The 26,602-nt window shown below is 40.3% G+C and overlaps 1 protein-coding gene across 4 annotated transcripts in view; it reads left to right on the plus strand.

Annotated features, from left to right (window-relative positions):
* The first annotated feature begins 8,664 nt into the window (after window positions 1–8,664).
* The window catches only part of LOC126485858 (ubiquitin-conjugating enzyme E2-24 kDa), a 46,955-nt gene continuing 29,017 nt past the window's right edge, over window positions 8,665–26,602 (plus strand). The window contains exons 1-4 of one of the 4 annotated variants that reach the window (XM_050108905.1): window positions 8,665–8,723; window positions 9,400–9,534; window positions 11,111–11,161; window positions 11,232–11,364. In XM_050108905.1, coding sequence (XP_049964862.1) covers window positions 9,404–9,534; window positions 11,111–11,161; window positions 11,232–11,364 — 315 coding nt within the window. In that variant the 5' untranslated portion in view covers window positions 8,665–8,723; window positions 9,400–9,403. Of the gene's footprint in view, window positions 8,760–8,846; window positions 9,002–9,399; window positions 9,535–11,110; window positions 11,162–11,231; window positions 11,365–26,602 lie in introns of those variants that run through there. The other 3 variants (XM_050108906.1, XM_050108908.1, XM_050108907.1) reach the window with 3 other exon arrangements.

Here is a 26,602-nt window from a genome sequence, read left to right on the forward strand (position 1 = left end):
GTTCCATTTTAAAAAGTGTATGTTTGCACAAAAACACACTTTGATAGTGTTATCACCGTCTGTTTATTGGCTAACAATACAAGCCTCTGATTGCCAGTCCATTCTGTGAAAACCGCGCATCAATAGCAATATCCATTTCCACAACACTTGCGGTGCAAATTTTAGGTGATTTATCCTGTGTAGATGGTCTATACAAGGGAAATGAACTTGAAGGCAATATTATAGAGAGAGACGGGGAAGTAAAGAAAAATGACATGGGAGATATAACACTGGGAAAAGAATTTGACTGAGTACTGAAAGACCTACGTCGAAACAAGGCCTTTGGAACAGACGACATTCCACCAGAACTACTGTTAGCTTTGGGTAGCCAACCATGACAAAACTATTCCATCTCGTTTGCAAGATGCATGAGACAGACGAAATACCCTCAGACTTCAAGAAAACTGCAGTAATTCCAATTCCAAAGAAAGCAGGTGCTGTCAGATGTGAGTGCAACCGAGATATCAGTTTAATAAATCATTGTTGCAAAACACTAGCTCGAATTTTTACACAAGAATGGAGAAACTGGTAGAAGCTGACCTCAGGGGAAGACAAGTTTGGATTCCTGAGAATTGTAGGAACATGCAAGGTAATACTGACCCTACAACTTCTCTTAGAAGATAGGTTAACGAAACGTAAACCTATGTTTATAGCATTCGTAGACACAGAACTGGTTTTTGATAATGTTGACTGGAATACTCGAAGGGCACCCATAGAATAGTATCTAGGGGGGCTCGACCTATGGGTACTGAGTATTTTTTATGTTTTTGAAGCCAAATGATGACTTGTAAGAAACCATAAAGAAGTTCCAGTTGCCGGCGGAAGTGGTCGTGCGGTTCTAGGCGCTCCAGTCTGGAACTGCGGGACCGCTATGATCGCAGGTTCGAATCCTGCCTCGGGCATGGATGTGTGTGATGTCCTTAGGTTAGTTAGGTTTAAGTAGTTCTAAGTCCTAGGGGACTAATGACCTCAGAAGTTGAGTCCCATAGTGCTCAGAGCCAAGTTCCAGTTCCAACCCTGTTAAATCTGATAATATCGACTTTCTTGAAATAAAAACAAGTGACTATATTATAGTTTTTTCCTTTCTCTGTGAGCTGAGAGGGGGGAGGGGGGGCAGGGACCGCCCATCCTTCCTTGAGTCCTGGGTGTGGGCAGAGACTTGGAACAGTCTTTTTGAAAATCTGGAGGTATAAGAGTAAAATAAAGGAAGAAAAAGGCTATTTACAACTTGTACAGAAACGAATGGGCAGTTGTAATAGTCGAAGGGTTCGAATGAAAAGGAAGGCAGTGGCTGAGAAGGAGTGAGAGCGATTTGTAGCCTATCGATAATGTTATTCAAATTGTAAATTGACCAAGTAGTAAAGGACACCAAAGAAAAAACAGGAGTGCTAATTAAAGTCCAGAGAGAAGAGATAAAAACCTTAAGATGTGCGAATGACAATGTGATTCTGTCAGAGATAGCAAAGGATTTGGAAGAGCATTTGAATGGAATGGACTGCATCTTGAAAGGAGGATATATGATGAACACCGACAAGAGGAAAAGAACGATAATGAAATGTAGTCGAATGAAATCAGATGTTGCCGAGGAAATTACATTATGAAAAAAGATGCTGAGAATAGTATATGGTTCTGCTATTAGGGTGGCAGGAAAGGGAGGTAATGACAGTGGCACGTAAAGTGCCCTCCGCCATACACCGTTGGGTGGCTTGCGAAGTATAAATGTAGATGTAGATGTAGATGTGGCAAAAACTGATGATGGTTGAAGTAGCAAGGATATAAAATGTGTACTGGAAATAGCAAGAAAAATGCTTCTGAAGAAGAGAAATTTGTTAACACTGAATACAGATGTATGTGTTAGGAAGTATCCAAGTTCCATGTAATTGTGATGTATGTTTTCAACATTCTCATACGACAAACAACACGCCAGCACCTAAATATCACTAAAAAGTATGTGAAAACATGGTATGTGCTTCTACTTTGCTGCAACATTCATAAAGTAAAAGATAAACAGGCACTGAACACGGAATATTATTCTTAAGTAATAATCATATGACAGACATGCGATATATTGATAGTGCCAAGTGTGATAATTAGTGTAAGCATAAAGAAAAAGAGCCATGTCCTAATTTGAGGTCCATAATTTATAGTAAAAAATAATATGTACATGTGGCATCATAACGAAAAGTGTTGAGTACATGGCGTTATTCACTGCTACAGTAAAAATAATTAAGTATATATATCGTCTGAAAAAGAAGATAATAGACATAAATAATGAATAATAATATTGATTTATAACCTGATCTGTGACAGGTTTCTACACTGTCACACGAGAAATGTGGAGTGATCACATTGACACACAAAAGTGGTGGGGATGCGCTATCACAACAACTATTCTGGAGAGATGTGAGGTTAATCTTGGTGGGTGTGAGTGTGGCTTCAGTTCATACAGTGGATGTGACAGATTCATCTCTGGCTGGAGACGTCAGGTAGACCGTCGTCTCCCAGGCCAGGAACCATTAGGAACAGGGTGAGACTGAGTCTATCAATGTGGTGGCACTAAGTGTCTAAATGATCACAGGACTACGGCTTCTCCTCTGTATAGTCTCTAACTCAACATGCACTTTTGCTGAAGGAAAAATCTGTTTGTAGTCCTTCTCGAAGCTCGACCTATTACTAATATATTTTGGTCAGTCTGAGATTGTCAACTCGACTTTACAATGACAGTGATGTGGTAATGGGTCTATCGAGTCCAGAACAGATTTCAGTTGTGGAGTAGCGTGAACAGGTAGGTCCTTGCTGTCCATGGGTTTAGCCGGCCAGAGTGGCCGAGCGGTTCTAGGCGCTACAGTCTGGAAGCGCGCGATCGCTACGGTCGCAGGTTCGAATCCTGCCTCGGGCATGGTTGTAATGTCCTTAGGTTAGTTAGGTTTAAGTAGTTCTAAGTTCTAGGGGACTGATGACCTCAGAAGTTAAGTCCCATAGTGCTCAGAGCCATTTTTTTTTTGTCCATGGGTTTAGACTGAAGTGGGTGTGTTGATCAATGCTGTTTACCTTGGTTAATAGACTCTGGGTGTTCTCCCTAATACAGCAGATTGTGGTAATCTAACAGCTGCCTTGTAATGCAGTTCTGCAAAGTGGTACAGACTGGTTGTGCAACATATCTTCTACAAGGAAAAAAGGTATGTCTATCGATCACTTTAATGTAGTCTCTCTGTACCAGAAGAGCTATAGGGAAATGTTCATATCCTGTTGTACAGAGAGACAATAGTACAAGTAATGTCAAATTGCCAGAGTAAACATCAACAGCTGCAGTGTCCTGAGTTACAGAATGCTCTGTGTTTTGATGGGAGCCACTTCTCTGTTCTGCAGGAGCTCAGACTCTCCTGGGATCATCCTCCAGCCAAGCCTCTGTCCCAGTGTTCCATCTTTCATTCTCCAGCTGACAGTGAAAGTAAATGAGCCACAGTGACTCGTTGCTAGCTGTTGTTCCATCAGCCCTTCCAGCTGGGCTGGGTGTCAGCTGCTATGTCACCTGCGGCTGGCTCTCCCCGCTCCCTGTCTGAGATGCTAACACGTCCATCCTTTCACACTCATAACTGCAAAATTTGCGAAACTAGATCTTGAAACTTACCCTACACCCCGCCTGGCCAGCCGTGCAGTCTAGTGTGCTGCTGCTTTCTGAAACTGGAAATGGTCAGTCTGGAAAGACTAGATCTCTCCGTAAATGAGGGACTGTGGTCCCTACTAGGTAGATGTTTTTTACTGAACAATGCTTCCCTAGTTAAAATCTTCTTTTTTTGAGACAAGATAGTTTGAGTCGCTGACTGGCTCCTCTCAGGATATGCTGAGCAGAGGCTTGCTCTTCCAGCCTGTAGGTCAAATTGATTTGGCCAGAGCGGCGAACAGGTGCACTCCACACTAAAATCAGCAGGAATTTCAGGGCTCTGATAGAGAAGTTTCCCGCATTCTAATAATCAGGATTCCAGTCGGCATAGTTCGCAAATTTTTGTGAAGGCGTAAGAACATTACAGCTGCTGCAGCGCGCCCTTCCTCGCTCACAGCATTCCATTTTCTGCTGCCACCTGAATCAAGGTGAAAGGGTAAAGTATTGCTGCACCAGTGTAGGGTTGTCAAACGATATTAACAGCTCCCTGTTCTCTAGTGAGCCACAGTTTGAGATCCTCCATCCTCTATCCTCAGTGCTTCTTATTTCTGAAGTTGACCCAGAGAGTAACTGAAATAGCCAGCACCAGGGTGAATTAAAGGATGTTAAGAAAGGAAATGAAATCAGCATTTAAAACCACTGTGACCTCATCAATCCATCTAAACTTTTATATTAACAGACCCTGTCTAGCTCAATTTGTGTGTGATCGATTTATTTTATCAAAAATGAATGAAAAGAAATGAGCCAAAGGACTTGCCACTTTTCAATTCAATGAAAAGAATATACAAGTCGTCATGGGACATTTGCAATTTGTCTTGAAAACAACGAAAACTGATAAAATAAAGATTAAGAAGACATGAGAGCATGAAATACACTGGTGCAAGGGGAGTAAGTACCGAGAAAATAGGTTAATTTAGCAGACGACATTGGATTTCCACCACCAACTACACCATCAAAACTTTCTTCTCATGGTACCTTGATGTGATGTGATGGGACATGACATAATGTTGATGGCCTGTGTGAATTCCACCATTTGAACCTCATTGTGGAATGTTTTGATATCATCTGACATGGTGTGATGGCAAGTGTGAATTGGCTTTAATTTCACTTGTTGGCCTCTTGAAAGTCATGTAAGTAGCTTTTCCAACTTCAGCATGTGGAAAAGCTTGTTTGAATGAAAGGGTAATGGTTGGGGCGAAGGGGAGGACTATGTACAACAATTCATACTTGTAGAAACCTGGATTAAGGCTTTTACCTCAACATTTCTACTTTGGCAAGGTTCTGATAGGTGATGAGTACTTCAAATATAACGTTTTATTTACTTTATTTATCAACCAAACTTTTGACTGCTATACAAAACAATTATCGTTCAGTTATTACACCATTGAGAACACTATTTTATTTACATGGGGCTTCAATCAAGTCAAGAGTAGCTTTAAATCTCTGAAGGTGTAAATAGATTTTATATTTCCATGTTATCATAATATTTACACTCAATGACTAATCCAAATATTATCATTGTACTGAAATTAAAAATGTTTACAATATCAACTGTGCTGCAGTAACATGCACCTAAGCAAGTCCACACTCTCAGTTACAATACTTTTGGAATATGTTGCGTCACTTCAGGCGATTTTGTGTTACTTTATTATAAATAAGTGGTTAGAAGAAATTGCTTATGGCTAGTATGATATTCCTAAATCTGACTAAATCTGATACTTTTTTTTAAAAAAAGGAAATGCTACAGAACTGTTGAGATAAAAGCTTTACATTCTAATCCACCTCATGCTTGTAGAATGCAGTAAGCCTAGACCCTCTGCAAATATAATAAAGAAGTTTCCAGTTGCAGGTATCTCAGTGTTACTTGTATCTGAAGGAGGTCTGCACATGTTCAATATTTATTTACAACACTGGTTTGTTAAATATTCAGTATATTGAAGTAACATCACATTATCAATAATACTGCCAAAAATTGTCAGCTGACAACATCGTTTTACAAGGTTAAGACGTCGAATGCCCAAGAGAAAGTGTGTGCTGCAATTATATTAGCTAGAGATTGCAAGAAAGAGAAAATAATGAAAAAGAGGAAATGGATCCGACAATGGTTGAAAAAAATTAGCAGCTTATCACATGTTAATTTAATGACTGAAATTAGAATCACAGATCTGAAAGATTTCATGACATACGTTGTGGTGAGTCATGCATCATTGACAAGTTGTTAATGTTGGTATCAAATAAGACAGAGATTCAAAACACGTTAATGAGAGAGGCAGTCCCAACTGATTAGAAATTGGAAGATACTTTGAGATTCCTGGCTACAGCAGGCTATTCAAGTGATCTAAGTTAATACCTGTAATATCAGCAAACACAATTAGTTATATTCTACAGAAGCCTGTGAAGCAATTATATCTAACTAACAAGGATATGTTCAGACAATTAATGTTTGTGGCAATTTTGTGAAACTGAAATTCATTTCGACCTCTTACTTTTCATTGCAGATGTAAAACGCATTTTTCGAAGCTGAAGCGTTTTTCCAAACTGCTATGTAGTTCACCAACCTGTATTATATTTTCAAATTAATAATTTCAGCAGTGTGGTTCTAGGATGCTCTGTTGACATCCTAAAATGTTATTTACAAAGATTGTCCTTGCATAGGCCTGTTAAAACTGTTTTGTGTCAAAAGACTACTAAAACCTGAACCTGTAGTATAATAAACACAACTGTGCATTGAAAACATAAATAGTGCACAATAACGCTATGTGGCTGGTTCATGAAGCTCCGTAAAGATTTGAATGGAGAGTATTGTTAAACCATCCATACTTGATCTCAAATGTTCAGTATGTATTGGAAATACTGAGAATACTTATACAGACATCACCCTGCTTGTAAATCCTTCTAGTATTGGCAATAAGTCAATATGTGCTGCCAGACAGTCAGTATATCGACGATTTGACAATATTATTGAATGCATGAGGATCCCTCAAGACGAACAGCCATGTCATCCTATATACAGATAAATCACCTGATTTGTTTCATGAATAACACGTTTGATGTTGACAAGATCTGTAAATTATTGATGTAGAAGTAACGAATGCAGCTTGGAAATACAACCTAATGAATATCATCTTCAATATGACTGCCGTTTTGGTTTACAGCTTCTTCAAGTCGCAGACGTGCATTGGGCACGACTCTCCAACACAAATCTTCTGGAATGGCGTGGCATAACTCCACAATCATGGCCCTAAGTTGCACTGCATTTTCGGGTTTTCTGCGGTACACATACTCTTTAAGGAACCCGCAAACAAAGAAGTCACATGGGTTAATGTCTGGGCTATGGAGTGGCCACATTTCTCCTCCAGCGTAACGTTCTGGAAATCTGTTTGACAATACCCTGAGGCCAAGTCCTTCGTGCAGTAAATAAAGCACAATGTTGGCAGTATGGGGATGTGATCCATCCTGCATGAACTATTGTGTCTGCAATAGAAGACATGAATCCATGAGTTGAGGAAAGAACTGGTTTCGCAGCATGTGTTCATGGTTACTGTAGCATCGAAGAAGAACGGACTGATGATTCCATGGCTTGACATCGTGATCCCCCCCCCCCCCCTCTCCTAGGTGTCTTTCGTGTGCATTATTCGCGGAGGTTCACGTTCCGTTTGTTCACAACTCCGTTCACATAAAAATAAGGTTCGTCAGAAAACCATGTTTGGTGTAGCACTGCCTCTTGGTCTTGCTCGATTGCCCATCTTGCAAACTGCAGTCTCCGCTCCTTACCTCTCGCAGTAAGCTTATGCGCCACAGTCATCTTTTGTGGATACAAGCGAAGGTCGGATTGAATCACTGTTTGTACAGGTTGGCGTGAAATTCCCAACTCGGCATTGGCTCTTCTTGTTGATTTATCGGACTATGACTCAAAGCCACTCTAACCGCTTCAATGTTTTGCGGCAAATGTACAATAGCTCATGTGGCCGCTGACACTCCAAAACAGATCCAGTACCTTCAAATTTTTGATGTAATCTGCGTAGTGTCTGTGGGCTGGGAGCCCACCGTGCGCCGAAAAGAGCACGAATCCTTTTCTGTGTCAATGTAACACTGTTAGTTGTCGCGAACAGTAACACAAACTTTGTCTTTTGTGCGACAGTCAACTGTCCTTTGGCCGCCATCGCGGAAAACTGAAATGGCGGGCTCACAACAAAAGCGATGAACTCGCAACGACATCTGGCGTAATTTCCATGAAGTGCACGAAGTTGAGCGCACAATTTGAAAACTTTTGCCCCAGTTATATACATGTAGGATCAAAATTCCAACGGGTGACTTTTTGTGCCCCACCCTGTATATGCACCTGACTAGCTCAGAAAAAATTCATTAAGTTATTTTGCTCATTCGAATACGTATTGAAGAACACTTTGTCCTTTTTCAACAATGCTTTTATTAACGTGTTTGATATTCTCAAATTATTTCTACGAGAAATCTATTTGCATAAACAGTATTTAAGGGTGTGTTTTTTTCTGTTAAAGTTTTTACGAATTTACACCTACACGTCTTATTTCAATTGACACTCTATTGAATACGCTGCCAGTAGAAAATACGTTTATACTGGCCACTGAGGGAAATAGTGAAAGGATTCATGTACGAGTTGTGGTTGCCTATGGAAGGACGGCTTGATGCTGCTCTTACTAATAGTAGATGACTGAAAATTCCAGACATGAGTGTTGTGTTAATCTTTACTTTAGAAAGTTATTAACTTAATTTAACCATTTGTTTATGCGCATAGTGGCTGCAAAAGATATCAAACAAGTGCTGAATAACTTGGAAAAAAGTTTCATTTTAGAGTATATTAATGTGCTCCTTAGAAAATACTATTGTATTTTAATTAGTTTCAAACATCAACTTTATAAAAATTATGTGCCCCCTATGTTTTGCCATCTTTGACGGAAGAACTTTGCCTTCAAACTAGTCAAAGATATCTTTGAACAGCGATTGGGCCGAAAGCTTTGTGATCGGCAAGCCGATCCTGTTGGTAGATATACTTTGTAATTTGTGTTTTGCAACAAAAGTACATGATCTTTATAGCCTCTGCCTCTTCTTTCTCGCTATTAGTATACTAAAGTGTTGTATAGGAGATACTTCCTTTTTGGGGAAGAATACTTTTTTTGTAGATAAATTTAGTGTAATGAAATAGCGCACTGTACCTCACGTTTCGGTTATTTTGTGTAAATTGTGTGTTTGTTGGGGTTGTTAAAACAGTAACAGTTTATGTATTCAAAGCAAAAAGAAAATCGTCGTAAGTGCTAAAGAGTTGAGTGACTTTGTAATGATTTTTTTTTTTAATTCCCTCTAGGTTCGGTAGCCCTCTTGTCATTTGCCTCGTATCTTTGTTCGTTTTGCTTCAATTCACCTGGTAACTAAGTTGCGTGCTCTGATTTTGAGACATCAGTTCTTCGTTATCAGAGTAAGCCCGTGAGAAAATCGAAGGAGTAGGTGTATTAATAAAATTTCTCCAAAATGGCGGATAATGTGTAATCCTTGTGGTATTGAACTGTTGCTGATAGATGTTTGCACCCCTGGATTCTGCTTTGTTTTATTTATTTTTCGGGTTTTTGTTTCTTTTTAGCATCATTATAATTTGTACTGCAGTAAATATTGGTAATACTTATACAAAGTCTCATTCTTTAAAATCATACATTTCCTTTCAGACTGATGTCAGGGGCAGGATCTAGTGGAACAGGGCGGGGCCGTGGCACAGCCTCATTGACTGACAATAAGACTGATAATAAAGATACTAAGCCAAATCCAAAGATGTCGAAAGCGCTTAGTACTTCAGCAAAAAGGTAAGTGATGTAAGGATGTTTCTGTGGGATAGAGGGACTGGAGGGAACAGCAAGAGTGCCTGTAATTTATGTGACCCAAGAACTTTTATTTCGTTTAGGTTCTCTTGGTAGGCTGTGGGATGTGTGTTCTAGCTTAAGGAAACTCGTTAGTATGAAGTGTAACTTAAACCACAGATTTATATTGCTGGGCCATTGTTATTATATGCCAAGTTCTCTTTGCATAGTTTCGAAGCCTGAGTCTTCCCCAGTGTTTTGCAGAATAGTACTATGTATTTCATGTGCATTCTCGTTCTGTGGGCAAAGCAAGGAATGATTAAAACTAACCGTTAAATATAAAGGTTTTAAGTATGTTAGCTTGCCATTTTGAAACAATGAAGAAAAGTCATCTTAATTTTCGCCGAAGCTGCTAATTATATATTGGCCGGTTAGTTTTGAACTTTGCCAATTTTCACAAGCCATGTATTTTATATTTAGGATATGTTTGTTGTTAACAGTTCTATTTATGTCATCACATTTACAAGTATCTCAGAGCCTCATTACCAGAATGATGTGGTCTGTGTGACAGCAATATGTTATGTACGTTGGAGATTTGTCCTAGTTGGATTACAATGTGTCTGGCTTTTTTTTCTCTCTCCAGGTGTTACTGTAACTTTTTACAGATGTTGATGCAAAGAGTGTTATAACATTCTTTGTATCAACAAGTGTCAAGGTTATAAAATGTAAAAAATATAAGTGAGTGTGGTACTCTGTGTAATGCAGTAAGAAAAAATTTCTCCATTGTACATGAAATATCAGGTGGATTGTATCATGCTGAATAATAAAGATCTGAAACACATTTGTGATGATATAAACAGAACTGTTTGCAACAAACATATCGTAAATAAATCGTGGCTTGAGAAAATGGGCCAAGCCCAAAACTACTTGCAGCCAATAAATAATTGACAACTTTGGTGACAACATTTAAAAATTTATTTTCTTCAAAACCAGTAAGTTGTTTAGAATGAGAGTTGCAGTGGCAAGATATTTGGGAAGTAATTACAGATCTCATATGAGTAGGCCGTAAAGATTTTACTGGTGGCCAAGAGACAAAAGAGAACCAAGTATAGTTCAGTAATTGAGATTATTTAAAAGTAGGCTAAGTATCATTTACCAAGTAATCAGTATTACTAATCCCACAGATATCTCTGTTTTTCATATTGAGCAGTGTTGCAGCCAAACATTTAAGAGAAGATGCATAATCTAATTTCCTATTGCTGTTCATATTCTGGACTTTCCCAATCAGGCACTGCAGCATAGTTCAATATTTGAGAAGAGCCTTACTGAATAGTTTGTCAGAATAGATTCAGTGATGATGATAATATGACGAGGATAGATGGCTACTCAGTGAATAGAGGACGCAATCAGTGGCAGACAGGCAAGTTGTGATCGGATCACTAGATACTACCAGCTATTGAATGGAGTCCTTCATGAGACTAGGGGAAAAAAGACACATGCACATGCCCACTGTTGTCTCTAGTTGCTAAGCCACAACAATAGTGTGTTTTAAGTGCTTTCTAATTCTTGTTCACTGTTTCAGGATTCAGAAAGAATTAGCGGAAATCACACTGGATCCACCACCGAACTGCAGGTATTAACATGCACCTAAGAAGCCAAGTTTCGTGTTGTTTTGCTTGCTTTACAAAACTTTATTTTTCCAGTGCTGGTCCAAAAGGAGATAATTTGTATGAATGGGTGTCAACCATATTGGGGCCACCAGGATCAGTCTACGAAGGGGGCGTATTTTTTCTGGATATTCATTTTTCTCCAGAATACCCATTCAAACCTCCAAAGGTTTGTAGAACATGTTTAATAATCCTATGCCTATCAAAACTCAAATGAATTGGTACATAGTTGATCTTGTGTTTAGATTGTTGAAGTTAAAATTTCATCAGTGTGGCAAGGTTCAACTGCCATAAAGGAGACAGAAATTCTAAAGTTTGAAGTCTAGTTGGAATTATTATGCTTTGTGCCAGAGCAAAAGTCATTAATGGGATAGTACAACGAAATGTTGCTTGTGGTGACACTTTAATGTAGATAGGCTGAAAAGTGACAGTTTAGTTGTTAGTTGGCAGTCAGTGTGATTGCAAAATAAAGGTCATGTTAATAGGTTAATCTGCAGCGTTGATAAAAGTTGATGATAATGGATTTGTTACTTAGCAGTTAGGTATATTAACAATCCCTACAGGAAAATGGAGCTATAGTGCAGTTGTGATAGATATTTGGGACGGAGTGTTCTCCATGGATTGTGTTTAGTGGGATACTTTTCCACACATGACTGTAGCCTCAGGTGTACATGGGGTTTTGAGAAGATAGATGAGTACTTTGAAACAATGAAGTGTTTGTCTCCTGTTAAAATAAAGATTAATCATGGTTTGATTTCCGTCAGATATAAATAAGCTTAAGTGGAAGGCACACAACATAAAATTGTATATAGGTTGCAGGGGTTTGGAATGTTAGATATTAGATACATATTGGTTATTAGTAAGCAACAGAGGATAGTGTTTTGGAGGGTGCTGATACTCTCTTTGAATAACATAATGTACAGGGTGCAATCAGAAAGTAGTAGAGCTGATTTTATTACACATATTGGCGCACCTCCTGTAAAACCGTTCGAAGTAGGACCCTTGGGCTTCAGCACTCTGTAATGTGTGTGCCAATCTGCAAACACCTTCTGGAGGTCACTGGCCAGAACGCTGTTGAGAGTCTTCGTTACAGCCACCTTGACATTGTCGATGAAGTCTAAATGTTGTCCTGTTTCAGGTGAGGGAAGAGTAAGAAGTTAGCAGAGTCATATTTCATCTGTCGGCAGGGTGGGGCAATACGGCAACACTGTACTGAGCCAGCCGCTACTGCATCAACTGTGCAATGTGGCATGGCACATTGTTGTGGTGGAGCTTCCAGGAATAGGTGATGCCTGTTCACATGCAGCTGACTCATTTTCACAGCCTCTTGAGCACTTCCATGTAAAACTGTGCATTCACCAATTGCGCAGTGGGTACAAACCCCTTTTAGAAGATGCCTCAATACAAGGAGACATGTTCGTGCAGTGTTCCGAACTTTTTTCGTCTCCAGGTAATACTGGAAATACCTGGTTTTGTCTCTGGTAACCACATTGTTGAGAATATGTGGGTTTTCTTGAACACACTTCAGAATTTTCATTGAAGTTAGCACACGATTCACATTTTGTTCACCAGTCAAGAACCTTGACACAAATTTTCGTCATCTCCGTATCGTGTAAGGATAGTTTAAATATTTCTGTAAGGAAGTCTTAATGCTTAGTAATCATATGAATTGATAATCACTGATCAGATTCCAAAAGTTGAGAAAGTGTGCTCACCCTCCACTGCCCCACATGTGGCTGTGGTGAGTCTTGTTCTGTTCATGGATGTCCCCACCCCAGCCTCCACCATCAACCCTCCCCAAAATGCTGGCTTGCTGTGCTTCATCCTGACCAAAACCTAGACTTGTGTATTACTCACCAATTGTGGAAGAAGCTATTCTCGTGTAACATACTACATAACATAATTAGTATCAAATGGAGGTCTCACAGAAATCAGTGAAGCTGTCTTAGTAGTAATATACATCCATTAGAAGGTAAATGCTGTATGTAACTTGAATTTACCACATCAGAAGTGATAAAACATTTGTAAAAAGAGTGAAATATTGCTGTAAATGGGACCAGTGGCTTATTTCTGTGTCTTGTACAGCAATGTTGTCGGCTCTTGCCATTGGGTATTATAGGAATAAAGTGGAGTGTGTCATCTGTCGCTGCTTAACTGCAGATGCAAGAGCAGAGCGTGCAGGAACGTGCATGGATGTAAGGCACTAAGAAAACTCAAATTCTTGTGTGAATTTACCACAATATCGGAAATGCTAACACGTTCCTAAAAAGAGTCAAATATTGCTGTAAATGAGGATGTAAATTTTAATTCCTTGTTGTGTGACTTGCGGCTATGTAAAGTGTGGTAGTATCTGCTACCATATAGACACTATTGTAATGCTTGAGTCACTCAAAGGGAAAAAAGTAAAATGTTTTTCACATAATAATTGCTAGTTTCAGAACTGTGCATTTATCTCCAGAACTAACGGCACCTCCTAATTCCTTATATTTTTGAGAAGGACCAATGAAATACTTATAACAGTGTAGTTTATTAATGTAATTCTTACTAATTTCACACATAATAATGTATGTCGTGCTATTAGAACACAGCCTAACCACAACGTTGTAATTCTTGACACATTAAGAAAAGTAGGAAATATTTGTCACAACAAAGGTTATTAAATAATAAGTGAACAGCTCACTGGCAGAAAATGAAAATGTTGAGAGAGATGCTTGTGTAAGCACAGCCTACTAGTTTTTAATATGTTTGGAATATTTGTCACAGTGAGTTTCATTAATGTAATTCTCTTCATGCAGTAAGCAGTATAAGTTCCATTATTCAACACAGTGTCATAATTCACAACATGGGGGGGAGGGGGGGAGAGACAGTGAACTATTCATGAATAGTAATATTGTAAATGTAATTGTTGTGTCACGGCAACCAAGTCTTTTAGTTTTCACGTTTGTTGGCTTTGCCAAGTCACAACCATACTGTCACATCCCAGCCTAACCTAGACCTCAGGGTAAGCTACAGATCAGTCTGTTATGAAAACAGGTTTGTTTATAGATGCAGTGTCTTTGCCAACTGGAAAGCAGTCTTCACCACTGGAATTAACAAACATTTTGTAGTAACTGACATAATCATGAAAAATAGTTATTTGTTGCAACCAATATTATTAATAGAACTGCTGTTTTTATAGTTAGAAATAAGTTACCACTGAAAAGAAAGAAAAGATGAAACTACAACAGATTTTATTCTCTTCAAGTATACACCAATCCAACAGCCCACAAAAATATAAAAACAGGTCTGACTCATTTCTTTCCTCCACATATTCACAGAGGTCACTATCGAAAAATGTCTTCCACTGCTTTGTGCCATGTAGGGACCATTTAATGGCACTCCGTGTGCCCTATGTGATATTTGTATGGGACCTGTCTCTGTATCCTTGAAATTCAATTTGTGATTTACAGTAAGGTGCTGGAAACGTTTGGTTTTTAGACATGTGTATTGGAGAAATGGTCTGATGATACTATTATCCTGGGCAAAATATTCCCTTTAAGAATTTTCAGTGTAACAGCTTTTGGAAACCTAGACACAATGCAAAAAAATATGTAAATAAGTTGTATTTGCCTCTTTGGATACCACCAAAAACATCTCTTCATGTTTGTTCTCCCTCCCTGACTACCACTTGCCAAACTGAGATCTATTCATCTCAACAGTCTGCCCTTCGCCACCAAGTTTCTTGTTCTGTCTTGTGCGAACTTCCACTAGAACTTCTGTGCAAAATTATCCCCAATCGACAATAGTTTGCTTGGCTGAATCAAGTTCTTGGTATATAAACTTTTGTTTACACTCGTAAACCCATAAATATGTGTTCTGCAGAAAGATACTAATTTTCATATCTTTCAGAAAACCAGATATTAATTCAGATAGAACACTTAAAAATTGAAGGCTTTTTCTGTGCTTTCAAATTATTTCATTTCGCACAAACTTTCAACTCTTAAAGAGTCATTTCACTCCCACATTTGATACATTTTCGTGTCTTGACAATTAATCCACAAGACATGCACCAACAGATGACATCACATTGCAGGTCCAAGTCAGTTAAATCATTCCACTTTATAGAATTCATTGCAGTAATAATAAAAAATTTCTCACGAATTCTCGCCGAAAACCAACGAACAGGACAGTGACTTCAATTTCACCACTAGAAGTACATTGCCTCTTTTCTCACTCATTGGTTATGTGAAAGCATAATCCTGTTGGTTATGGGAAAACTGATGTGTTGTCAATCCTTGAGAATGCTGCTGACACTGATCTAGACTTCAGCCATTCAGTTTTATATGACCAATCTGTGAAAATTGTCTTTATACATACAAAGATGAGACTTACCAAACAAAAGCGCTGGCAGGTCGATAGACACACAAACAAACACAAACATACACACAAAATTCAAGCTTTCGCAACAAACGGTTGCTTCTTCAGGAAAGAGGGAAAGACGAAAGGATGTGGGTTTTAAGGGAGAGGGTAAGGAGTCATTCCAATCCCGGGAGCGGAAAGACTTACCTCAGGGGGAAAAAAGGACAGGTATACACTCACACACACACCCATATCCAACCGCACATACACAGACACAAGCAGACATTACTCCTAAGGTAACTCTATCCGCTCCGGGGATTGGAATGACTCCTTACCCTCTCCCTTAAAACCCACATCCTTTCGTCTTTCTCTCTCCTTCCCTCTTTCCTGATGAAGCAACCATTTGTTGCGAAAGCTTGAATTTTGTGTGTATGTTTGTTTGTGTTTGTTTGTTTGTCTATCGACCTGCCAGCGCTTTCGTTTGGTGAGTCACATCAGGTAACTTAGCAAACGAAAGCGTTGGTACGTTGATAGAAACAATAACAAACACACACACAAATTACAAGCTTTCGCAACCCACGATTGCTTCATCAGGAAAGATGGAAGGAGAGGGAAAGACGAAAGGATGTGGGTTTTAAGGGAGAGGATAAGGAGTCATTCCAATCCCGGGAGCAGAAAGATTTATCTTGGGGGGAAAAAGGGACAGGTAGGTATACACTCGCATATGTGCGCGCGCCCGCGTCCACACACACACACACACACACACACACACACACACACACACACACACACACACACACACACACACACACACACACACACACATATCTAAAGGCAAAGAGTTTGGGTAGAGATGTCAGTCGAGGCGAAAGTACAGAGGCAAAGATGTTATTGAATGACAGGTGAGGTATGTGTAGCGGCAACTTGAAATTAGCAGAGGTTGAGGCCTGGTGGGTAATGGGAAGAGAGGATATATTGAAGGGCAAGTCCCCATCTCTAGAGTTCTGTTAGGTTGGTGTTAGTGGGAAGTATCCAGATAACCCGGACGGTGTAACACTGTGCCAAGATGTGCTGGCCGTGCACCAAGGCATGTTTAGCCACAGGGTGATCCTCATTACCAACAAACACTGTCTGCCTGTCTTCGTTCATGCGAATGGACAGTTTGTTGCTAGTCATTCCCACATAGAAAGCTTCACAGTGTAGGCAGGTCATTTGGTAAATCACGTGGGTGCTGGCACATGTGGCTCTGCCTTTGATTGTGTACACCTTCCGGGTTACAGGACTGGAGTAGGAGGTGGTGGTGGGAGGGTGCATGGGACAGGTTTTACACCGAGGGCGGTTACAAGGGTAGAAGCCAGAGGGTAGGGAAGGTGGTTTGGGGATTTCATGGGGATGAACCAAGAGGTTACGAAGGTTAGGTGGACGGCGGAAAGACACTCTTGGTGGATTGGGGAGGATTTCGTGAAGGATGGATCTCATTTCGGGGCAGGATTTGAGGAAGTCGTATCCCTGCTGGAGAGCCACATTCAGAGTCTGATACAGTCCCGGAAAGTATCCTGTCACAAGTGGGGCACTTTTGGGATTCTTCTGTGGGAGGTTTTGGGTTTGGGGGGATGAGGAAGTGGCTCTGGTTATTTGCTTCTGTACCAGGTCGGGAGGGTAGTTGCAGGATGCGAAAGCTGTTTTCAGGTTGTTGGTGTAATGGTTCAGGGATTCAGGACTGGAGCAGATTCGTTTGTCACGAAGACCTAGGCTGTAGGGAAGGGACCGTTTGATATGGAATGGGTGGCAGCTGTCATAATGGAGGTACTGTTGCTTGTTGGTGGGTTTGATGTGGACGGATGTGTGAAGCTGGCCATTGGACAGATGGTCAACGTCGAGGAAAGTGGCATGGGATTTGGTGTAGGACCTCACCTGTCATTCAATAACGTCTTTGCCTCTGTTCGTTCCGCCTCGACTGACGTCTCTACCCAAACTCTTTGCCTTTACATATGTCTGCTTGTGTCTGTTATGTGCGGATGGATATGGGTGAACGCGCGAGTGTATACATGTCCCTTTTTCCCCCCAAGGTAATTCTTTCCGCTCCCGGGATTGGAATGACTCCTTAAAAACCCACATCCTTTCGTCTTTCCCTCTCCTTCCCTCTTTCCTGATGAAGCAACCGTGGGTTGCGAAAGCTTGAAATTTGTGTGTGTGCTTGTGTTTGTTGTTGTTTCTATCAACGTACCAACACTTTCGTTTGGCAAGTTACAGGATCTTTGTTTTTAGATATATCTTTCCCACGTGGAATGTTTCCCTCTATATGATAAGCAGCTGTGAGCTCTTTCATGGAAGGTTTTGCTATTACTAGTCCGTTAGAAAGTGAATATCTAACACTCAAAGTTAATTTGCTTCACTTTCTAACCGACTAGTAATAGCAAAACCTTCCATGAAAGAGCTCACAGCTGCTTCAATATTGGAACAGTTTATGCTTGAGAGTTTCTTAACCCTATGGCAGTCATTCACCTCAGGGCACTTTGATGCCATCCAACCAGGTGAATGCAGTGCAGTTCAGCATGTTTCTGCTGTTGTATTGTTAGCATCAAATTGCTTCTTACTGCATTTTGATTTTCTATTTGAAATAACATCAATAAACAGTGTGAACACACACTAGTTTAAGGAGTGTCATTTTTTCATCTAAAGATTTAATTTCAGATATGCAGTTACATATTGAATTCTCATTTTTCAATCTTCCAAAAGTTGTATGTGACATATTGTTCACTGTGAATTTAATGGGCCAGACATCTGAAGCAGCTTGAAACATTTGTGTCATTTGTGATGGAAGTGCTATCGTACAAATAAAGTCAGAAAAAGATTTTCTTGTTTCAGTGAAGATCCTCCTGGTATGTGATCTTCTACAATGTGGATGTCTCGAAAATTGATGGGACGAACTGCAACATTCAGAAGTTAGGTGTAGTAGTACGTACAGCCATGCTCTAATTCAGAGCAACAAAAATAAAGGGGGTAACTATTACTGACTTTTTGCCTAAACATCAGCAGTTTCCTCATTGAGCATTCCTCTGCAGTATTGTTACTGGTGGCAAGTTATAGTGCCCACATGTTAAACTTCTTAAAAAGAAAATGACAGCTGAGTTCCAAGAAGAGATGTCCTCAAGAAAAGGGCAGTGTGAATATACAATATTCTGTATTTTGTGGCACAAAAACGTTGTGTTCTACAAAGTCCTGTTTGGTGTCTTTTCCATTGCAACTGGCCTTTTTGCCAACAACTGAGACACCTTTTGGTTGTAGAATGAGAAATCGACCAACAAAACTGCATCAGGCGTTGCCATTACACCATAACTTTGCTGATTTCACAAGGAAAACTATCAAGGAGTTCATATTTGGAAAGATCCCTCATTTGCTTATACATTTGATCTTCCATCCTCAAATGTTTATCTTTCTCTCTCCCATCGAACATCCATCAAGAAAATACATTTGCAGACGAAAGTGCACTTCAAACCTGGCTTGACATCTTAACTTCGAATGCATATGTTTCTACAGGAATGGAATCAGTAGACTACTTGGGATGTTGTCAGTCTTAGATGAAATTAAAGAACATACCGTTCGTGATTAATTTGTCTCTTATGTTTACTGTTATTTTCAATACACTAATTTCACCATTAAAATACATACTGTACTAATACAAGTGTATGCCAAGTCACTGTGATAACCTTGAGATGAAAGTGTAATTAAACAAAATGTTAATTATATACTAACACAAGTGTGCCCCAAAATTGGCATGGATTAGTAAGTTATTAATCGTTTTGCACTATGAAACGGTCTGTGTTTGTGTTCCGTGCCATACTCAAGTAGTGTGGAGATTCAGCAATGGGAGTAGACCATCAGATAAGCCTAGTTAAGAAGTGATTCAGTACCACCACTTAATAAATAAAATTGTACGTTCACAAAAACCAAAAATGTCAGTAGAAGTAGAAAAAGACATTATCAAGTTTGCAGTATCATAAGTTTCTCATCCTGGGTTACTGGAAGTAGCAAGAGGTCTTAAGATTTATGTATTGTTTTTCAATCTTATCTGATGGAAGCTCTGCCACTGAATAGCTGGAAATGAAACCAAACACAGAATTTACTTCAGAGAGTGACCTCATTACCCTAGAGTTAGCCCAATTTTTGGCTAGAACATCATAATGCAAAAGAAGAATTTAACTGCAATATCTGCCTGGGTTGGTTTCCTTGGCCTCAAAACCATAAATTGATAACTCGCTCTCATGCCTTTAGTGAAAATTGCTCAGATTATTCAAAGGAAATGACAAGCAAAAATCAAGTGAGTTAAGCAGGATGTTTCTGCATCATCAAGGAAGTAACTCTATGGTCGTGCAGTTAAAGAACATATTTGTTGTTGTAGCCAAGTTATTTTACCAGCAAGAAGAATTAATTTCAACAGCTGATATTTTCCTTGAGCAGACATGGAAGTCACTACAGCTTCAATATGAAATACACTGCCATCGAGGGCCTGAATACCAAGAGTAAATGTCAGTTATTTTTATTCATGTTTCTGTAACTAGGTTTGGAGACCACAGTGTAGATACTAAGATGCACAGAATGTTGGCTAAACATAATAAATCAATAACTGTAACAAGTATTTTTCTTTTTGTGTCTGCAGTGAACTGAAAACTGAAAAGCTAATATGCCAGACACAAATCTGAGTTTGAAGAGTCTCCAGTGGTTATACTGTAAACATTATGGTAGGCAGCATTTCTTTTGATCGTTATAAACTGGGAGAAGTTTCTCTTAGGAATGTGGTCATTGATACTATTCCAAAAACAGAGGAAAGCATGTGAAAAGACAACACAGTCTTGATTGCAGATTGCAGTCATCCACGAAGACACTACATGAACTACGAATAACAGAAAGTTCCAAATCAAGAATTATCAAAAAAGCTGGCACAAAAGGTCATCGAGAAAATGAATCCAGTGAATGTGTGCTGTGTATGCTTCATTCCAACTTCTACTAACATGAAAGGAGAAGTAGCTGTCATCAGAATGTTGAACAAGGAACACAAAATGCCAGCATGGATGTGTGGGAGGAGTCAAACAGATCTGTCATTCAGGCTGTAAATACCGAAAGGACGACAACTATTATCTGTTCCCATGAAGTTTCATGTGAAGTGCTTGATGTCTGCAACTTTGTGTCACGATATTCTGGCACAGATTCTTCTGCCCGTGTTCCAGTGAATACTGGCAAAAGTACATTGAGTCCCACTTGTATGGAGTACCCAGTTGGCTTTGTGCAGACTTTCACCGCTACCAAATCACTCTTTTTTTCTTTTTTGTAGAACACATTGAAGATAAGTTAGGTGAAGTTCACTCTTGTAGCAAGATGTGGTTCCGTACTGATTAAAACATCATCTGTCAGTCAGTCGGCTTCCCTTTTTGCTTGTCAGTGAACATTACTCCTCGCCAGTCCTTAAATATGATCCAGGGCATTATTTTCGACAGTGATTTTCTCCTTAAATCTAATGAGGGACTCTGGACTAATCTGGCATGGTGCGGCATTCATTTCGTCCAGCGAGTCCAGAGAGCTCCTAAGGACAATCATGTTGATACTGGCACTTTCATCCTGGTTTTTGAAGGTTGGAGGGAGTCCTAGTTTACTGTTGTGACATGAAGCCCTATATCGCATCTCTCAAGTGCTGTTCCTGGCTTCTCTGTCTTGGTCATGTTTTCACACTGTGAGGCGACTCCTCCTTGTGGCGACTGTTAACTCTCCCATGTGGGGAGTCCTTGCACCCCACTGCCCAAGTGTGTGCAATGTACTGGCTCACATTTTCCTCACTCACTAGATTAAAAGGAAGATTAAGGAATTTAAGTCTCTCGACCGTCTATACTTTCTGTGGCCTGACAGAAATTTGACGTTCTTCATCCCGTATCTTCAACACCTACCTTTGCATTTGTGGTGTCCTTTCCTCCTCCACCTCCCCATGCCTCCTTACCTCCGCCCTGTCTCCATTCTCTTTTCCTCCTCCCTGGCAGTTCTGGTTCCCTCCCTTCATGGAGCTGCTACTTGCCCTTCTGCTGGCCCCCTTCTCTAAATTCCGTCGGGGATGGGGCTCCCTCCAGGAGCCCCCATCCCCTGTGCCTTCAGAACACGAAGCCTTTTATTTAGTCAGATGTACGACCGATGCTCTGTGGGCTTCAAGGCTACTCATTCTATTTTGGATCCAAATACTACTGTGACTTTCTCTCTTCGTGACCACATCTACTCTCTTCCGCCAAAGGAGAAGGAGAAGATTCATAAGTCTCGGAATGAGGCCCCCCTGACATCCCAGGGAGTGTCAACCCCCTCCATTACAATCAGGGTCTGATCTTACATTCATGGATGTCACTTCGTCCTTATTGGTGATGCACACTGCTCAGAACAACAGTCAGTTCTGGCCCATACATCATCTATCCGGGCTCTTGTACTACTCTCCTTCAATGGAACTGGAATAGTTACCATCATCACCTTCCTGAAGTGGAGTCTCTTCTCTTTTTGTACTCTGCAGCTTGTGTTGTATTGCAGGAATCTCATTTTGTGGCTACTCATCCATTGTGGTTTCCGAGCCTCCTGTAGGAGTCATCTTGGCCCATTGCGAGTGTCTGGTAGTGCCTGTACGTTGAACCATGTGGACATTATTAGTTCCTGGCTTCTTCTTCAAACCACACTGGAAGTGGTGGCTGTTAGGAACCATTTACACTCTGGTGTGACAATACGCAATCTTTATCTTCTCCCCAGACCGACCTCCTACACTTTGTGCTCTTTTGCCCTCCTTTGACAGTTCCCACCTCCCTTCCTGCTCCAAGAGGATTTAACACACACACAACCCTCAGTGGAATGGCCCTGCAACAACTGATAAGGGCAGGATTGTTGAGGACCTGCTATTAAGGCTTGATCTCTACTTCTTCAACTGTGGAGCTCCCACATACTTTATTGTGCCACATGGCACTACCTTGGCCATTGATGTTTCCATCTATAGCCCTGGATTCCTCCTCTCTGTTAGTGGGGAATTCATGACAATTAGTATTACGCGATCATTTTCCAGTTGTCTTTTCTTCAGCATCACTTGCCTGTATTATGCCCTTCCAGGTGGGCATTGCTTTCATGCCCAAGCTCGTTATCTAATGAAATGCCAGAAGTGGATTTGTTGGGGGTGATACGCTGCTATATAGGTGTGGACAAAACACAGAAATAAATGTAAGTTATAAATGTACTGACTGTAAAATTCTAAGGGTATTTTGGGTGCCGTTCTCATGCAGGTGTCCCGACAATTTCCTTGAATGGTGTTATTGCCGCCAGCCTGGACTCTTTATCACCTAGCATTTTGCCCAGATCTCAGTGTCAGTCCACTGTCCACCTGCATTCCATCTTCTGAAACACCATCTGGACGAATTCCTTTATCTACTGTTTCCTGTCGCCTGGGGTCTTATAACGCCCCTTTATTAAGTAAGAGTTCGCCAGTGCTCTTGATCTCTGCCCCAATACAGCTCCTGGACCAGACTGGGTGCACAACCAAATGCTTAAACACTTACTGGTGGCTACGCAACATCATACACTTGCCTTTTCAACTGTCTCTGGAGTGAGGGGGAATTTCTTTGTGTGGCAAGAAGGTGTCATTATGCCAGTTTGGAAATCGGGTAATCCCCTGCTTGAGATGGACAGCTATCATCTGATCATTTTAACCAATGCCACCTCTGTCACTTGAATATATGGTTAGTCAAAGGCCGTATTGGATCCTTGAATCCCAGGAACTTTTGATTTTGACCCAGTGTGGTTTACGCTGAGCCTGTTCTACTGCAGGTAATTTAGTCCACGTGGAGTTTGCTGCCGAAATGACTTTTGCGTGGTGTTGTCAACACCTTGTTGCTGTCTTCTTCGATCTGCATAAAGGTTATGGGGCCTCCATGGCCTGCTTCCAATTTTTATTCCGGACTTTTTTCATCTCGCATTTTTCAGACACAGGTTGGCACTTCCGATAGCACTTCCCATCTGCAGGAGAATAGGGCTCTGCAGGGTTCTGTTTTGAGTGTTCCCTCTCTTTTTAGTTGCTGTCAGTGGTCTGGTGGCGGTTGTGGGACCTATGGTGTCCCTCTCTTTGTATGCTGACGACTTTTTCATTTATTGTTGGTCATCCACGATGAGCGTTGCTGAAAGCAGACTGCAGGGAGTAATACAGAGAGTGCAGTCTTGGGCTGTTACACATAGCTTCCAATTTCCAGCTGCCAAACTTTGTGGTAGGCATTTCTGTCATTGCCGTACAGTGCTTCCCCATCGGGATCTGTACCTTGACGACCAGGCCTCCAATGTGGTGGACTCTCATTATTTTTTTAGGACTGGTCTTTGATGCCTGATTGACACGGGTTCCCCGTCTTAGTCAGCTTGTAACTGAACCCGCCTATTCCATGTGTGACCAATTCATCTTTGTATTTTAAATGTCTGAATTGCATGTTATCAAACCAATTTTGAACATTACATAGCAGGGAAAGGAATGGTTTTTAACTATGAATGTGACAAATTTTAGCTGTATGGATCACTAATATTGCATAATATGCAAGTAATAATGTGCAGAATAATTTCTGCATTGTCCTGCAGAGCTGGCAGCACTACGGAAAGTGAATCCATTTAATGCTCAGGTTTACAGCCCCCTGTGCATGTGCCGCTACCTGCTGGGACTGACTGACAATAAAAAGAATCTTCATCTTTCCCATGCTGACCATACGTTGCATCTCAGAAAAATACAGCTTTTAGTTCATTCAGTAGAACATTTTTCTTAAAAACTGCACAATATTGCACTATCATTATTAACTTTAACAACAATCTAACACAAATTTTGACATGTGTTACCTAACAGAATACTATTATTTGCAAGGCACCTATTAATGCTTTAAACTTCTCTCCAAAGTGAGGTGTGGATAATGGGGTTAGATTTTTCAGGATTTGTGCACCACACAAGTTACTATACACACAACATTTTATATGGCCTACCTGTATTTGGTTTTATCTGCATCCCTGTAGCAAACAGCTTGTAGCTATGTAGTCTTAACCGTGCGACAGATACACTGAAAGAAAGCCATATCTATGAAGACTGTTGTGGTTGCCAGCTTTGAAGGAGCAATTTCAATACTTTATTTCAGTTTATGTTCTTTTAATGTGCCAGAAGTAAATTTACTTTAATGATTTGTGGCAAAAATTTTACTTGGAAACAAGATGGAAGCAGACTGAGATATTCTTATGTGGCTTAATGGCTGCCAGCTTTACTTTGAATAATTAGATAAGTTAGTTTTTTGATAAAGAAAATTTAAAATTAAGAAAGCTCATTAAATTGAACTATACAATGATTTATCAAAGTCACCGCAGTTCTTGTCTCTTCGATTTGAAAGTAAACAGTTATTGTTGGAAGTTACTTTTGTATGAAACTGTAAGAACATTATAACATCAATCACTACAATATTTTGACAGTGCAGAGTGACACAAAGTTTACCCTTATTGAAATGGACTGGGAACTTCTGATTGGTATAAGACTTTGGAACAGTGATTCTAACATATACTTTTAACAAAACTATATTAGAACTTAAGCAAACCGTGAGGTTGACTGTAACATTATGATACACTGTTGCAGACTGTTAATACGAAAATGTCTTGCCTCGTTCATTGAAGTTGTGTCAATGTTGAAGTTAGTGGTTGCTGTGTGCAAATTTGGGTGGGGTCTTCATGTCTCTAGTGGTGGTATTAATTTATAACTACTACCGACTTGCGGTAACCATTTTAACTTGCTGTATCATCGGCTTCATATTCCATAATATAAAACCAGTTGGATTTTCTTGCTTTTCAACACAAAATAAACTGGAGATGCACTTTTACTACAAATTGTTATTGCTTAAGGATCACATCGCCAAACATGGCATGCCCGATTGTACACTGTTAAAGCTCGGCTGCTTTGGTTTTCCGTTCTTTCCTCCCTTGTGGTGCTCACACCAGGGTCGTCCAAAAGACTGCCGGTCAAAAACCCATAGCTGATTCCCCACCTTTATATTTCATTTTGTTTAAATTAATTACGTGTTCTAATACCCTTAGAATTTTACAGTCAGTACATTTATAACTTACATTTATTTCTGTGTTTTATTTTTCATAAAATTATTAATTTTTCGCAAAAATTCCAGTGAATGTTTATCACAGACATTACACTTGTGCTTATTGACATAATTATAGAGGTTTCCGTAACACTACTCTGTTGATTTTCTTTCGATACTGTTCAAATAAATAAAAAAATTTTGACATTGCAATTTGATTTTAATTGCATCATCATAGACTGAAGCAGATATATCAGCCGCACCTTGATGGTCTTTGATGTCTCAGCAGTACCAATTGGCGTGTGGACTGCTCTTCTCTGCTAAGGCCATGCGAAGCACTGGTCCAGTCCTGTCTAGGTTATGGAAGGCTTGCATATGGCTCAGTGTCACCTTCAATGTCACAGATTCTGGACCCATACACTTTTGCGGGATACAACTTCCAACAATGGCCTCTCTGACTAGCCCCACGATCAGCGGAGATAGGATTTCTACCATTGTGGGTTCTGTGCCAACAACAGCGTAATTGCTTATGCGTTCCACATCTGCTGCTCCCCAGAGCCGCCGAACTACCATCTTCTCTTTCCAGGTACAGAGACCCCCCCCCCCCCCCCACACACACACACACACACACACACACACACACACAGCAGCCCAGGTTGGGGCTTACGATTGCCATCTGCAACCGCTCCTTTTCTTCATATCTCCATTACCTCTTCTCTGGCTTGCTCTCGCAAACCTCTGTGGTGCATCCCCCGTCCACAGCTCTGTCTTGACCTACAAGTCTGTAAGACTTGGCTGCGTGTGAGGCATTCCACCACCAACTGTGCTCCATTCTTAGTGTGTTTCAGGGTTCAGATATAGTATATACAGTTGCTGGTTCACTGGCATTGCTTATATTCGTGCAGGATGTAATGAACTCCACTCCTTGGTGGATGGCTGGAGTGTTTTCACTGTGTTGTTGGTACC

The sequence above is a fragment of the Schistocerca serialis genome, chromosome 1 (genome assembly GCF_023864345.2).
Source record: "Schistocerca serialis cubense isolate TAMUIC-IGC-003099 chromosome 1, iqSchSeri2.2, whole genome shotgun sequence".
Taxonomy (NCBI): Eukaryota; Metazoa; Arthropoda; class Insecta; order Orthoptera; family Acrididae; genus Schistocerca; species Schistocerca serialis.